Source organism: Sphaerodactylus townsendi, linkage group LG06 (genome assembly GCF_021028975.2).
Source record: "Sphaerodactylus townsendi isolate TG3544 linkage group LG06, MPM_Stown_v2.3, whole genome shotgun sequence".
Taxonomy (NCBI): domain Eukaryota; kingdom Metazoa; phylum Chordata; class Lepidosauria; order Squamata; family Sphaerodactylidae; genus Sphaerodactylus; species Sphaerodactylus townsendi.
The window spans coordinates 47,295,383-47,311,598 of NC_059430.1; the positions used below are offsets into that span (position 1 = coordinate 47,295,383).

The window sequence follows — 16,216 nt, forward strand, 5'->3', positions numbered from 1 at the left end:
GACTAGGCAAGGCCATAAAGAAGCAAATCTGCTTATGAAGTACCACGTTTAAAATGTTGTACTTTGGACTGTTTACTTCTAGTTGGGAAAGCCTGTTATGCCAGTTAAAGCAGGTTTCTCAATGCTTCTGTACCTTTAATAGCTAAAGCCATGCTTTTTACCTAATTGCACTACTAATTGTATTTTCTATTTCAGATTTTCCTCAGTACAGCTCACTGAAGTAGTGGTTCTGTTTTACAGCTATTATAGGTCACAGGTGGACACTTAGTCTAAAAACAGGAAAATACAGCATGGTGAGAGTCAGCTAAGAAGGCTACTGGGTGTCCTTGGGACAGACTGTCTAATCCCTGCTGCATTGTTCCAATTGTAAAATAGAAAAGGGAGAACTGTCTGCCATCCTAAGGAGCTTATACAGATAGAATGAAAATTATGTAGGTGCTTAAGTTTTGCATACTAATACCTTGGGACCAGTTACACATATTTTGAGACACTTTCAGGCAGAGGCATAGCTAGGAAAAATGGAACCTGGGGCAAAATTGGAGTTTTGTACGATGTACTCAAAAGTAAATTTATACAAATGTCACCTGCCATAAAAACCCTACAGCTTATTCTGTATATATATGCCCATCATAATACAACATAATACTTATTCATATCACCATTTATGATATGGGTTAGCGTGATATGATAACAGTAAATATGCTTCTGGGCATTTTGCCTAGTTTCAGCCTTACTGTTACTAAATGGGTAGAGAACTCAGTTTACCAAGCTTTTATTACCAAAGTGTTCTAATGAAAGTTATTTCTTCATGCAGAAACAGAATATCAACAAAGCTTTAATACATTATTAGCAAACTGCTAGACGTTCTTACATGTTGTGAGTCTGTGGATGTGCTAGTATATTTACCACAATTGTCACCCTGCTACTTAACAAACCTATTTGTGTAACATCTTATAAAGAGCAGCCTGTATTTCAGAAGGGTGATGACTCCATAAATGTCAGAACGAGGGACCAATTTCTGTGTTTCCTTCTAGCTGGAAGTAAATACAACAAGAATATTTCTAACACAATTTTAATGGTATTTTCCAGTGTATGGCTGCCTAGAGTTGTAACAGACTTCTAAAAGCATGTTTGGTTTTAGATCTGAAAATCTGTGTTTATTTTTTTATTTTTTACAAAATGGATTCCAGAAGTTTAAAAGGCGATACTGGAGATGACTTAATTGCAGAAATCAGGTGTAGTCATTCAAAGCATTCAAGTAGGAATATGATAATATAAATATTTGAAAAGCCTTCTCTCAAACATGTTCCAAACAATATGTATATCTCATTCCAAACTAAAAGTTGTATTTTATAGTATATTTCCCAGAAAAGAAAAAAATAGAAGTAACTTCTGAAATATCCTAGAGGCCCCAAAAACTCTTTTTCCTTGGTTAGTTACATTTGATTAAATTCCTTTCTTTCTGAACATGGAAAGATCACATGGGTCCACTGTTAAAACTGCAAATGTATTCTGGCATAGTATGTCCCAACCCAGCCTAGAGTACACAGGTGAGGTAATGGCCTTGAAATTTTAATAGTCATCTCCTCTGCTGACAACTTCTTTGCATGTTGGGCGCAATAATATGGTATGCTCAAACTGTGCTGTATATGAGCCTTTAATATCACATAATGGAGGGTATGGATCCACTATACCCAAGTCACACAGGTTCTTCAGTGCCATTAGGTATTTACTTTCTCCCAGACGATCTAACCATCTGCGGCAAAAGGCAAGGGTGCCAAAATTTTCATTGATAACATTCAGCAAGTGTTTTGCTCTTGGAAGCCTAGAACAAAGAGTATATTGAATAATCAGGAAGAAAGACTAGGGCAAAAGAAATATTTGCTTCTGACATTAACAGCCCAATCCACACTCTAGGGCAGCCGGGGAAAGCACTGCTGCTGCACTGCCTCTAGAGGGCTTCCAGGCAATGTGTGGAGGCAGCGAAAAGCTGAAAAACCATCTGAAAGCTTTCCATGGGGCTTAATGGAGCTATGTTGCCCAAAAGGGTGGTGTTGCCCAAAAGGATCGCCCAAAAGGGTCCATCAACTGTCCTGCTAGCATTCCCTGAGTCAAAGCCCAGTGGAAGCAGAGCAGCGTCAGCTCCACCTCTGGGAACACCCTCAGCTGCCTCTATGTTAGGCTGGTGCAGCTGAGGAAATAGTGGCTGCAAGTAGGTCGTGCTGTGTAGCTCTGAAGCGTGTGCCTGCCTCCCTATTTGCCCTCCTGGCTAGCATAAGTGCCACTCTACATGGGATAGAAGGGCAAACACAACAGCACAAGCCCTTGCTGCCTCCTGTGGCCATTCTACCCCGCATCAGGATTGGGCTGTAAGACAGCCATTAAGATAGAATTTAGGGAAGATAAGTCATTTTCTTGACATTCTATGGTCATATTTCCAAATAAAACTAAACAACTTCAGAAAATTGAAGGAATAGACAACAACGTAAGTCGCCCTGGGTTCCCAAGCAACTGTTATTTAGGTATACCATTTCTGAACATGGAAGTTCTTATTTCACTAACATGGATAACAGGTACTGATAGATCTAACATCATTAAATCTGAAATTCTTCTGAAGTTCCAGATGTTTTATAACCCTGGAGAAAAAGTTTGACTCAAATAATTTTAATTGTTGTTCTCTTTGCTTTTTTTCAAGCACTATGATCACCACTTTGAAATGGGGCAATTCTAACTGCTACTGTAGCATAGTGTGTAGACACTGTCGAGTCACAGCTGACCTCTGGCAACCTTGTAGGGTTTTCAGATGAGACACTCAGAGGTGGTTTGCCATTGCCTGCCTCCTTGTGGGCTGAAAGTTCTGACAGAACTGTAGCTAACCCAAGGCCAACCAGCAGCTTTCATGTGAGTCAGGGTGAACTGAACCCGCTTCTCCAGAATAGAGTCTGCTGCTTTTAACCACTATACCATAGACATACTGTATAATAGGGTGTATATTGGCTGTTCTATGTTTAATGTTTATCATTCAAAATATGTAGTAAAAGTAGCACTAACCTTATTGGCACATGTCCAACATCAAAGTTCTTCATATAATGAGAACACTCCATATCATCATGAACAACACCTTTTCCTGTGCTACCAAATGTTTCTATAGCATACACTTCTCCTTCCTAAAGTAAAACAAATAAACTGACTTTAACTAGGATTACACTCAAATGTTATTTGCATCTGAAAACATGCGATCTGGCTCATAATTGTTATGCTGCAATACACCTGGTTGATTTTGCGGCAGTTGACATAAAACTGTTTTGCTACATAACGAAATTACCTCACCTCCTGGAATTCCTCCATTAAAAAATTGTAAGATTATACATAGCAGATGCAAACAGAACACATGCAAAATGTATGACGAGTGTAGTCAATTCCTCTCTTATTTCTTCCTAGTGGAGGGCTTTACCTCTATCTTTTTCTTTTGCATCAAAAATCACATATTAATACAAAGTCACATGTAAAAATGATTTTTTCTGATAAATGTACACTCAAATTTAATGAAGAACTGATTTCAGTTAAATTTAAGGCCATAATCTATGTGGGAAATAGTTTTTTAAAAAATAAGCTATACATACACAGGCCATGTTCGTGATTGACAAATATTCCATGAAGAGAGAGAGTCATTTAAAGTATGTTTAGTATTTTTACTACTAAAAGGCTACAGCCCCACATGTCATTTCTTTGGAGTCAGTGTCACTGAACTCAATGGGACCCACTACTAAGTGAACAAACACATAAAATGAAACAATAAGAATAATGGGCTTACTTCCATCCTTGTTGCTTCTCCTCCCTTGACAATGGGCACTGTTTTACCTGCATGTATCCTATACTGTCCAATAGAGTGTCCATTCAGATTGCGAATTGGTTTCACTATTATATAATACAGTAAAACATTATAAAATTGACATTTAAGTGACATTTAAACAATACTTCTATTTTTATTAAAAACTGCTTCATGCTTGGATGTGATTAACCATTGTAATGAAGAGTTATAAATGACTGTATCAATATGTCTTGAATACCACACAACAACAATACACACTTTTGGTTAATCACAGGTAGCAAACTCACCTTGATACGTTTTGCCATCAATTTCAACTTCATAAGATTCCATAACTTCTTGGATGGCCTCACCAACATCACAAAGACGAACATCTATTCCAGCACACTATATTACGTATAAAGGACAAGTTGAAATTGAAGGAAAAATTATTTCTCATAAGTTATGTAGATAATAACTAAATTACAGTTTCCCTGATGAATATACCTTTATTCCAGTATTAGTTGCATCTTTTACCGCTTCTAACAGTCTGTCATATTTTGGATTGAATGTGACAGTAAAAGCACAGTCAATGATTCGACCTGAAATAAGACAGAAGTTAAAGAAATAGTTTGCCTTTATCCAATTTGCCCAACTGCACAACAGTAAATAACACACTTACCACTGACGTGTGTTCCAAAATCTATCTTGCAAATATCATCATATTGCAATACAGTTGGATCTCCAGCATTGGGAGTGTAGTGGGCAGCACAGTTATTTAGAGAACATCCCGTGGGAAATGCAAGCCCGGCATTTAGGCCATTCTCCTTGATCAACTTCCGGGAACAATCTTCTAATTTTTCACTGGGAACATCAAAGACATTTAACAATATTTGACAAACCAATTTTATTTATTTTGCTACACTGAGTACAGAAAACAGTCTCAGTACAAGTGCAAATACAAGGATGCTTAGACTTTGGTTGGTTCCTGCTCTCCCCCCTCCCTTCCCACACTAGCTGAGACCTCAACAGCACCAGCTCTGAAAGTTGCAGAAAAAAATCCACAGGTGGCTGAGGTGGAAAGACAGAAATGGGTAAAATAACTTCCCCATCCCATCAGCAGTGTTTCTACTAGAGAAGAAATTCCATTAGAACAACAGCGGTGCCTGTCTGGCTCCCCAGACTACGCGGCTTTTGGCTGATGTGGGTTTTCCAGATTGTCTGGCTGTGATCTAGTAGATTTAGCTCCTAGCATTTCACCCATAACTGGCAGACATCTTCAGAGGTGTGTCATGGTAAGATGTGTTTCTTCAGAGGCACTGCATGGAGAGATTCGTGTGGCTATGTATCTAGTTTGTCCACCTCTCAGGTGGAAGGGGATGAGGCACACTTGCAGGTGTCCAGGTAGAGTTCATTTGCAATTTGCATTTGTATGTGTCCTGTACAAATGCAACTCCAAATGAACTTCACCCAATACCAGCAAACGTGCCTCACCCCCTCCCACTTGAGAGGAGGAAAAAACATAGCCAGCTGCACAGATTACTCCACACTATGCCAGGGAGAGAAACACATTTTACCATGACGTGCCTCTGAAGATGTCAGCCACAGACGAGGGTGAAACATTAGCTAAAATCACCAGACCACGGCCACACAGCCTGGAAAAACCACAACAACCAGCTGATTCCAGCTGTGAAAGCCTTCAACAGTACACACAAATTTTGCTTACACAGGTTCTGAACTCTTGAGCATTAGCTTTTTGGAGATGTTAGATGCTGATGGAAGGGGGAAGCAGAGCAGAGTGCAAGCACCTTGACAGTCATTTCATGGGACCCAAGCCAATATTCTTCCTAACGTTTGCTGCATTGATCACAACAGTATTTGGGAAATGTCATATCTTGTTAAGTAATCAGAAACAATGTTATGACTTCCACTTGCCACCAGACCTTTGTGGCCTGTACAAGCAGTTGTGGAAAATAAAACAATATAAATACAGAGTTGATTCTTTTTTAAAAAATGAGAAAAAGACATATTTATGTTCAAGCTCTGTAATCTCTCCTGACTCTGCAATCACCTCCAATGACGTTGAGGACTGGCAGAGGGCTGGTTTTGTATATTTAAATGAAACACTCAATTAATCCCATAAAGATTTAACTCTTCAAGGAACACCACAAAAAACTTTTCCTGTACATTCTTCAATAAATTAGTTCATTCTCACCAAATTTCTATCATTGTCATTCCAGGTCTGATCCAACTCCTCACGTATTTCCTCACTTGTCTATGTGCTTCAGCAGCCTCTCTGAAATCATTCCACACTTCTTCATTCGCTTGATCTAGTGCTCTCTTTTCATCACTTGTAGTTCTCCAAGCAGCAGTTCGCCTTTAATATATAAGCAAAGACAGGGATATGTCACTCTAGCATGTAATCAGAATTGAAATGACAAAAGCAAGGGAGAATTAAGTAAACTTCCATGTACCAGGAAAAAAAGTTTAAAAACACATTTTCAATCATCAGAAATATCTTCACAAATTACACACAATCACTTAAGTTCTTCAACTTTACCTAGCCAATAATTAAGGCAGAACTAGTACATTATCAACGTTTGCTGTTAATTTACATTTAAGGTGCCATTACAGAATCTCCAAACTGTTTTTTAAACAGCTAATGTGAATTTGGTATGTTGAATGAAAGATGCGTTCTGGTGCATAAGCCCACAGCACACTGTAAGAGCCACAAAGACATCCAAGGGCATCTGAGAGCTTGTGAAAACAGATGAAACAGTTGAAGTGAATGCACTGAGGCTTCTTACATTACGATGGGACTTAGAAGACCTTACTACAACATACATGGCCAGTATCACACATACACATGATTTTTCTGGCTTTCCCAGCAAAATACGGAGGCCTAAGGCCTTCCGACACTCAAGTATATTTTGGTGATAAACCCGCAGTTATGTATGAAATTTTAAATTGTCCCTAAAATCCATAGCTATCCTTTACACAAGAAAAAGTACAAACCAGTAAGCTAACATGATAATGTCATTCTTCCCAAGAACATTGGCAAAATCAAAGCAAATACATGGAGATATATATTTTTATTTAAAATATTTGCTACCTCCTCTCTTCCTTGCAGAATTCAAGGTGGCTTGCCATATAAACAAAGTGTTATATTTTTAAAATCATTTTTATTAGTTTTATAGCATCTATAAAAAAACTAACATAGGAGAAAGACACAGGTGATCCAGTTATTTTGTTCTATTTACAAAACACAGGTGGATACTACAAAGACAATATATACTAAATGACTTCCCGCCCAAACCCTGCTGTCGATGTTATCTATCACATTTCTTCATAGTTTATTTAACCTTTAAGCCCAACCTAGATTCCTCTTTTTTATTAAGTATTTTTTAGTTTATCAACTGAAGATTTGAAGCAATTTATAACAAGCAAAAAAGAAAACATCTTATCTTCCTAACCTAGTTTCCCATAGTAAAAGGGTGTTTTGAACATAAATTCGCCTTTCCTTCCCTTCTCTTAACCTTATAGCTGAATTTACTCTCTTAGCTTTATTTATCATTAGTCTCCAATAAGCCTATTTTGTTAATTGTTCTCACAGAACATTTTTATTTAAGGTATTTTTTAATTCTCTTGGGAGTTTTCTTTGGCACTTGTTATTGACATAATTATTTTCTGTTGTCCCTTGTACATGGGGAAAAAACCCTTCCCATCTAAGTCATGAAAATCTTATCTGGTTTCTTCTTAAACTGTCCACCAGAAATGCATATTCTTTCCTTTGCTGTAAGACTCTTAAAGGAATCTGTCTCATCTCAATGATGTCCTTCTCTTCTATCTTAATTGTTGATTTCTTGTGCACCTCCAGAATCTGATCTGCCATTTCTTTAAAGGGGAAATAGACAACAATGTCTCTACACAATCCTTTTGGTTTTTTGATGTGATTTTCTCAATCTGAGACACCATTTCTTCTTCTTTCATCTTCAAATGATTGGTCAGGACTGAGGCAATTTTCTTATTTGTCTTTTTCTGGATTTGAATCCACTGGTCCCTTTCTCAGTCTTAAAGCCTTCCCTTTAATTGGATATTTCAGTCGAAGAATGGTTAATCATGCATTTTAACTTCCTACTGTACAGAGACCACCTCCTATTTTAAAGATTTCACTTCCTCCTTGGTCTTTTCCTTTTGTGATAATTTTTGGAATCTATCTTTCAACTCCTTGATATTTTTGCTGAGCTGTGACATTATCTGGGGGATGTTGGTACTGACAGTCTTCCAGAGAGTCTATTTCTGCCATGAAACTCTGCATATTGGCTTGTGTCTATTTCAGTTAATTCAACAGACACAGCGCCCTTTCTGGTTGCTGTCATGTCCGCTAGATGTACCTGTTTCTACAGTTTCACCATTTTCAGTCATTTAATGTAGGACTCAAATTTCTTCTCTAGTTGCCAATGTAGTGGTAAATTTGTTTCTTTCCTGGTTTTGTTTTGGCATCCCACCTACTCCAAGAGGGAAAAAATCTGGACTTTTTTGCCTTAAAACAGCTATCTCACCCGAATGCCTTCTCCTCTGGGATTATCTTTCAGTATTGCTGTCTTTAAATTCTTTTTCTACATTCTACAGTCACTCATCATTCCACAGCTTTTAGGAAGATCTTCAGGTTTTTGTCAGGCTTATCAGCAGCAGGATAAGGACTCTTTTTCCAATCTTTTTATGTCTTCATTCCAAAAGGGATACATGGCTTGGATGTTTCCTCCCGAAGGGGGCTGATAGCTCAAATATGAAAAGATCGTGATTACTGCTGCCTCCAGCTTTTCAGAAACAGTGAGTGTTTCTGTACAATCCTACTTGGAGGAGATTGCTTCAGGAGTACATACAGCTTCCCTGGCTCACTCTCCTTTACCCAGAGAGGCTTATGCAGTTTTCAGAACTGCACCCTTGAGTTTCAGTGCCTCGCAAAGCTGGAACCATGACAGGCACAGCTGCTCAGCCCCATATTCTGTACCAGAAGTCCATAAAAAATTCATTTTAAAAACGTACTAAAACAAGAATTATTTATGTATTTATTAAATTTATATCCCACCCTTCCCAATCAAGGCCAGCCTCAGAGAAACATATGGACTTTAAAATAGTCCATAAAAATATTTATGAAATCAACTCATCAACATTTAACCAAAATTCAGATGACAAAACAACAATCCAAATCTGTGAGAATCTTCCCCTCTAAGCTGAGTGTGGGGAGAATCTACAGACGGGGTGATGTCAGACCACAATTGTGCATTGGTAGTTAATTGTCAGGAGGCCAACAAATAGAATCAGATTAAATGTGTGGTCTCAAGAAAAGGCCCTGTGGAACTTTTCTTTCTCACAGGCCCTGCGGAACTGTTTAAGGTCCCGCAAGGCCCTGTTATCCGCTGACAGAGAATTCCACCAAAAAGTCCTGGCTCTGGTTGAAGCACATCCTTAGCACCAGGTACCACCAGTTCGTTTGTATCAGCAGATCAGAGTGCCCTCTGCGGGCAATATGGGGTGATGTGGTTCTGCAGATAATAAGGAGGGATCCCAGATCAGGGGTAGTCTCCACCAGATAGCCCAGGGACCATACTCCCATCAGCTTCCTACCAGCATGGCCACACTGGCCATGCTTGGAGGCAGATGGGAGAATTCCTGCGACTCTCCAGATGTTCAGGAACTACAATTCTTATCAGTTTCTACCAGCATGGCCAATTGGCCATGCTGATGAGGCTGATGGGAATTGTGAAGTTCCTGAACATCTGAGAGCCGCGAGGTTCCTACCCCTGGGCTTACCAGCATGGCCAATTGGCCATGCTGACGAAACTGATGGGGAATTGTAGTTCCTGTTATCGATTCTATTAGAATATAAAGATTAGAACCAAAACCTTGAACCGGATTCAGAATTCCACTGGCAACCAGTGCAGTGGTTGCAGCACAGGTGTTATGTGCTCTTTCACCAATACTCCAATGAGAAGTCTCACTGCTGCATTCTAGACCAGTATCAACTTTCAAGTAGGCCTACATAAATAGTTTAACCTGAATCACTGTGGCTAAGTCAGGGCAGGATAAGTACAGGACCAACTGCCTAGCCTAATTATAAAACTATAAAAGTCACAGTTCAAAAACTCCAAATAGGAGTGCCAATAATAAAAGCTAAATCAATCAAAATGCAGTCCTAAATACAGCTGTCTTCAGCTGCCTCCTGAAGACTGACAATGAGAAGGCCAAGCACACCGCCCTGCAAAGGTTGCTCCATAATTGTTAGGCTGCCAGAGAAAAGGCCCTCTCTTGTAAACCCACCTAATGAGCAAATTTAATTGGTGGGATAGTCAGGAGGACCTCTCCCGCAATCTTAATTCCCAGACAGGATTGTACTGAGATATGGAGATGAGACTTCTCTTGGATGCACTAAATTTAAAAGAAGATTATATTCCAAGGCTTGTTATTAAACTAATGGAAAACTACGAAATATAAAAAGCAAAGTGTTATAATGTGGCTTGTTTGAGGGGGTAGAATGCCAATTGGGGAAATAGTTCTGAATTTATTTTTATCACAGCAAATAATTAGCTGATCCTGCAAAATTTCAGAACCCTGTATTCAGATAACATGATGAACTGTAGTTTCTGAACTGTGGTTTGATCAAACTCTGTTTAGTTATGATATCTAAGTGCTTGCTTGCAAACAGGGACTTCAATCTAGGGTTTGTAGTTGCTTTGTTAACCATAGTTTTGTACTAATGGCTATTAGCTGTTATGCCTCAACTCACATTGAATCGTGCTCCCTTCTCAGATATTTAGCTAAAGAGATAGCAATATAAGGATGCCCTCCCTGTCAGGATACAGACGAAAAGTAGGCAAGTTATGTACAAACCAGGATTTGTTACTTATGTATGATAAACTAACTACAGTCTGTGGCACCTGCAACAATCACAGTTTAAACACTCCAGTATATGCAATATCCATATGAAGACATATTGTGAGTTTGCATTTTAAAACTTCAAAAAAGATACATACCCATCTTGTGTTGGTGGATATTCACACTCTTCACCTTTTGGAAATATTGTACTGGGAAACAAATCGCATATTGGAATTGATGGAGGATCTGTCTGGACTTTAGCTGTTAGGTGAAATGCAGAATTTAGTTCTCTTATACTGCAACATCTGGTTCTAATACTTTAAAATACAAATAAAATAAGGCAGCCATGCCTCCTGTCCGGCTCACACCCAAAACAGAAGACATGTCAGGACTTTCTCCAATAACCTAGTCAATTCCTGGAGGGCCTTTTACAATCACCAAGTGGGATTTATTAAAAAAAAGTCCGTCCCTTGCATGCAACAGCCATAATATCTGTGCATATATGCCAATGGCTCTTATTTTCTACGTTAGACCCTATTAAAAATGTTAAGTCGCCAGCCCTTAAAAAAAAGTTACTCATGCACTAAAATTCTTCAGCATTTAATCTGCTCCCCCCCATCTCCATAAATTATATCTGTCAGGGGAAAGATTTCTCACTTGGACTCAAGGCAGATTACAACACATTTAGTCAATATAATTACCAGTAAATGGTTTTAAAAATATTACAGTGCAAGTAAAGACAACTACTTTGAGTACTGCCAGAAAACACTATATATTTACTACCAAACAGAAAATGTATTTTAAACAAGACAGCAGGTAGAAAAGAACCTTCAGCAGGCTGGGGGAGGGGGGGGGGGAAACGACTTATCCAGCAATCCTTAGCACTATAAACATTTAACAAGTACACAAAATTTGATTTTTCCTCTGCAAAATGTTTATTTATTTAATTAGGTGATTTCTAACCCACCCTTCAAATGCATCCCAGGGCAGATTACAACAATCTAAAAATGCTTCCCATAAGCCAATAAAACAGCATTATTCCAATAAAAACAGCACATCAGACGATATGTCAGAAAATTCCATCCAAATTGTCACCTGTCTTGAAAATGTATAATTAGCAAGATACAGTGCACTTGACCCAACCCATGGTTACTGGGAGCTTGTAACTCCTTCAATAAAAAGGGCAGCTGTAACAAGACAGAAAACACACATGAGCCCTTCACCAGCTAGAGGACCTACAGCTGCTAAGGGTTTGAGTTTTCATGTCTCTGGTACTATATGCATAAGGCAATCTGCTTGGGATGATTTGGGGAGATACTTGGTAAATATTTCTCCCACCCTTTAAAAATGCTGAACTGTGAAACAACATATTTTGCATGCAGAAGGCTCCAAGTTTAGCTGTGAGCATTTTCTCTTAAAAATATCTTGGGTGGGAAACTGGGAAAGATAGGTGAAAATCACTCCCGGCAACTAAACCAATTAGACAATACTGGACTAGGTGGACCGATTGTCTCTGTTGGTATACAGCAGTTCAATATAATATGCAACCCTTAGGGAAAAGCCAAAGGAAGACCCCACAACACAAATGCAACCAACACCTACGTCCTTTCTTCTTTTTCTTCTTCTTTTTCTTCTTCCCTGCTGCACCATCACCATCACCTTCTCCATCTACAGAAGAAAAAACACACAGAAACAATAAGGCAGCAATTCTATCACAGCTAGGCATAATTCCAGTGTAATAAATGGAAAATTGGGGCCACCTCTGGGTTGGCCAACACCTACAGCCAAAGTCACATCACGGCAGTCTGACCAGCCTCATCCAATCATCACACTTTAAGAGCATCACACTATATAAGACTTTCTTGTAGAAGTAGGCTAACCAGGTGAGACAGAGACCTTCAAACTTTTAATTCAGCCTTGCTGACACTAACTATATCACACCAAACTGTGCTGAGACTATGTGTGATGCAGTTCTGCCTACTTTCTAGAAAAAATATTCTTCTGGTATGCAGTGATATGTGCCTGCAGCATGACATATGAAGAGTGCTGTTATGGAAATGCTATTGTGTGGCCACTGGGAAGGCTGCCACCATCATGAGCCTTTTCAACCACCTCTTATGAAGAAGAGTTGAATCCCCCCTTTCTCTCCTGTAAGGAGACTCAAAGGGGCTTACAAACTCCTTTCCCTTCCCCCCTCACAACAAACACCCTGTGAGGTAGGTGGGGCTGAAAGAGCTCTGAAGAACTGTGACTAGCCCAAGGTCACCTAGCTGGCATGTGTTGGAGTGAACAAGATAATCTAGTTCACCAGATTATCTTCCACAGCTCAAGTGCAGAGCAGGGAATCTACCCTGGTTGTCCAGATTAGAGTGCACCTGCTCTTAAACACTACACTACGCTAGCTTTGTATGAGTATGGCTACACATACAAAGTAGTAGATGGTTCCACTCAAAGTAGTGAGAATGCTGGACCTTCAAATACATACTCTTAAAGAAATGCTTCTGTATCATACATATCACTAAGAGATCCTTATATACATCAATTTAGGCAAAGCGTGAAGTCCATAACCTCAATTTCCTCAGAAACCCCACTTATTTCATTAAGGCCACAGAGGTTCTGCAAAGTAGTCAGGAGTCCACAGTTTCTGAATTTTGCTGTATGTGCATGGAGTATGCAGGCTTATCTTTGTCAGCATGTTTGAGAAATATTACACATTGAAGAAATTAGTAGGCAGACTGTATATGTTAACTGCCAATTCAAACTTCATGGAAAATTATCTTTTATCATGATTCAAATTATGTATTTCTATTAGAGTTTCAGACCAAATACAAACCCCTGTTTAACTGTCAAATTAGACACCCCTCTAAACTCTGACTAACTTTCACAAACCCTAACAGTGATGTGTAAATTGAAGCAATGCCCCTTATAATGGGAAAGTACATTTATTACATATATGTTCCATCATACAATCTTTTAAAAAATCAGAATTTTAGATCCATCCATGTGAACAGTTTTTTTAAACAGGATTCTTTCTAAGACAAAATGTGGAATTTTAAGTGTAATTAATTTTTAGAAATGAAATAAAGACTTCAAATATTAAACATTGTTATTTTGCAATGTTTAAGAATGTATTCTTAAAAAAACATTGCATATATTCCAGTCTATCCTGGCACATTCTGAAACAAGATACATTTGCTCTTTAAATAAATATTCTGACTACCCTCATTTTAGTGAATGAAAACTGTATCACATTTCCTTTGCCCTCGTTCATTTATATCCCCGCCCCCCCCTCCTTCAGAAAAAGAGAAGTTTTGGCATACAGTTCATTCATCCACAGATTTGGAATAATTTCCAACTAACCACTGCAGATCCTGGCAAACTCAGTTCTTAAGCTCTTGCTATTCACTTAACAATTTTTTTTCTGCAGTACTGCTGGTAAATTTGTCAAACAACAAGCCAAAGTACTGGAGCTGCCATGTCCTTGAAACTGCTGTAAACATTCCATAATTCTGCTAGAGTCATAGCCACCATTTCTGACTAAGGCACACTAGGAAGTAAGTTCCCTTTGGGAAATTTACAGGTAATCATTCTTAAACAGACTATACATGTGGCATATCATTGGGAACTAAGAAAAAGACTCCTGATTTGGTCAAATAAGGCAGAATAGCCCTTATTCTTTCCATGAAATTATAGAAATGCACACTGTGAAAAACAATGAAATTTATAGTAACTAAGCATGAAATTGCACACAGTCATTGTCAGAGTTAGATCACTGGGCCATGGCCTTTAGTTTGACCTTATGAAACAAATCTTATTTCTATAGATTTGAGACGCGCCCCCTCCCCCAGTTTTTACCATACCCACACAGCACCATCTAAATAGTCAATTTACCTTCACAGTTTCCAAGTTTAGAGTAGTGAGAAGTTAAATTCAAATAGCAAAAACTAAAGTAGTGAGAAGTTAAATTCAAATAGCAAAAACTGCCAAAAGAAAAAATGAATGCTCTAATTCCATGAGTCTTTAGAGCTAAAAACCAAGTGCTGTTCTTGATGAAAACCAACTGAAGGCTATATATAAACAGAGCTTACGAGTCAATCCAATATGTTTTAGCAGATTTTTTCCCCTAATTTTCTATTATCTTTTAAAAACAAAGACAGAGAGAAAAACAATCAAAATATAAAAATGCAATGAATGAACTTTGCAATAGTACATCGCAAACAGAAACCTCTTTTTTCCTGCTTAGAAGACTCTTTTGTGTGCAGGGATCGAGGATCCAGTCATTCAGTCCCATCAACCCAAGCATACATGGTGCTGTTCACTAACAGCAATAAAAAGTTAATCTGGGCATGTACATGTCACGCAGAAGACAACAGACTTCAGTACATATTTCATGATGTAAGATAACATCCATGATTTGGCATTGAAAGACAGGAATATATATTTTGTTTAACAGAGCAACCCATTTGAACTAGGTTGTATTTAAACATTAAGCACCCAAAGAAATCCAATGGAAACAAACAAGATTACTTTTGAGTAAATATGCCCATTTGTACTGAAGATACTAGCCACCTATGAAGCCCATCAGCCTCAGAAGTATTTTTAATGCATAATTTAATTTGATTTCAATTGTTGGTCTCACTCTTGGCCAGCACAATCTCATGCACCATTTATTGGGAAGAATTTACCAGCAGAAAGGAAACAATGGAGTGAATGGAAACAACAAAAAACTTCCCACAAGCACTCTCTTGCACAGCTGGTGCAAGGAGCAGCGGGATGGTACAGGAGCTCATTGAGCTGTTCTTGCAGGCAAGCAACCAGGAACCAGGCATTCAGCAACCCAGGACCTTTGGTTTATCAGTCCTTGCTCAAGATGAGTATTCTGAGAACACACTCGTTCTGAGCATGCTCCTTCTGTGTCCTTTTCCCTCTGGTTCCCCACAAAGACAAGAAAGACAGCAATATGCTTAGCTGACTGTTTAAATGTTTACAGTAATGCCTACAGGATTAACACATATTATTTAATCACTTAAACATTTGCTATTTTAATCCCTACTAATAAAACAATCTAAAAGTGATCACAGCTAAAGAAATTTAACTGGTATTTCAGATCCTTCTATTTCTAAAAACAAAAAAGAAACACACTCTGCAATCAGTTTTCTGAATGGTCACAGCTGTAACTTTTAAACATATGTTTTAATGATAATTGTGAACATAAATAAAACGGACTCAGATTGTCATATATTATGATCAATACTAATTTGACTTTTTACTACCATTTCTAAATAGGATTCCAACAGCTCACAGAAAGAACTGCCCTGCCCTTTTAATAGATGCTTAATGGGATGCTATTTACTTCAACTGCTCATTTCCAAATATTAAGCCACTATTAAAGGGACAAATTGTTGACAATCCTATTTTAAATAAAAATTCAATATATAATGGAAGCAGTCTGTAGTAGCACACAGGATAATATAGGGAGATTCAGGTTCAAACTCCCACTTTGGACATGAATCTGTCACTATCACAGCC

General features: G+C 38.4%; 1 protein-coding gene across 1 annotated transcript in view; it reads right to left on the minus strand.

Moving 5' to 3' along the window:
* Positions 1–1,130: 1,130 nt before the first annotated feature.
* METAP2 (methionyl aminopeptidase 2) overlaps positions 1,131–16,216 on the minus strand; it is a 16,697-nt gene continuing 1,611 nt past the window's right edge. Inside the window, exons 3-11 of the mRNA XM_048500611.1 lie at positions 12,290–12,355; positions 10,846–10,948; positions 6,024–6,185; positions 4,491–4,672; positions 4,316–4,410; positions 4,120–4,216; positions 3,815–3,918; positions 3,052–3,167; positions 1,131–1,825 (exon numbers count right to left, since the gene is read on the minus strand). Of these exons, the coding sequence (XP_048356568.1) occupies positions 1,573–1,825; positions 3,052–3,167; positions 3,815–3,918; positions 4,120–4,216; positions 4,316–4,410; positions 4,491–4,672; positions 6,024–6,185; positions 10,846–10,948; positions 12,290–12,355 (1,178 nt within the window). The 3' untranslated portion in view covers positions 1,131–1,572. The remainder of the gene's footprint in view (positions 1,826–3,051; positions 3,168–3,814; positions 3,919–4,119; positions 4,217–4,315; positions 4,411–4,490; positions 4,673–6,023; positions 6,186–10,845; positions 10,949–12,289; positions 12,356–16,216) is intronic.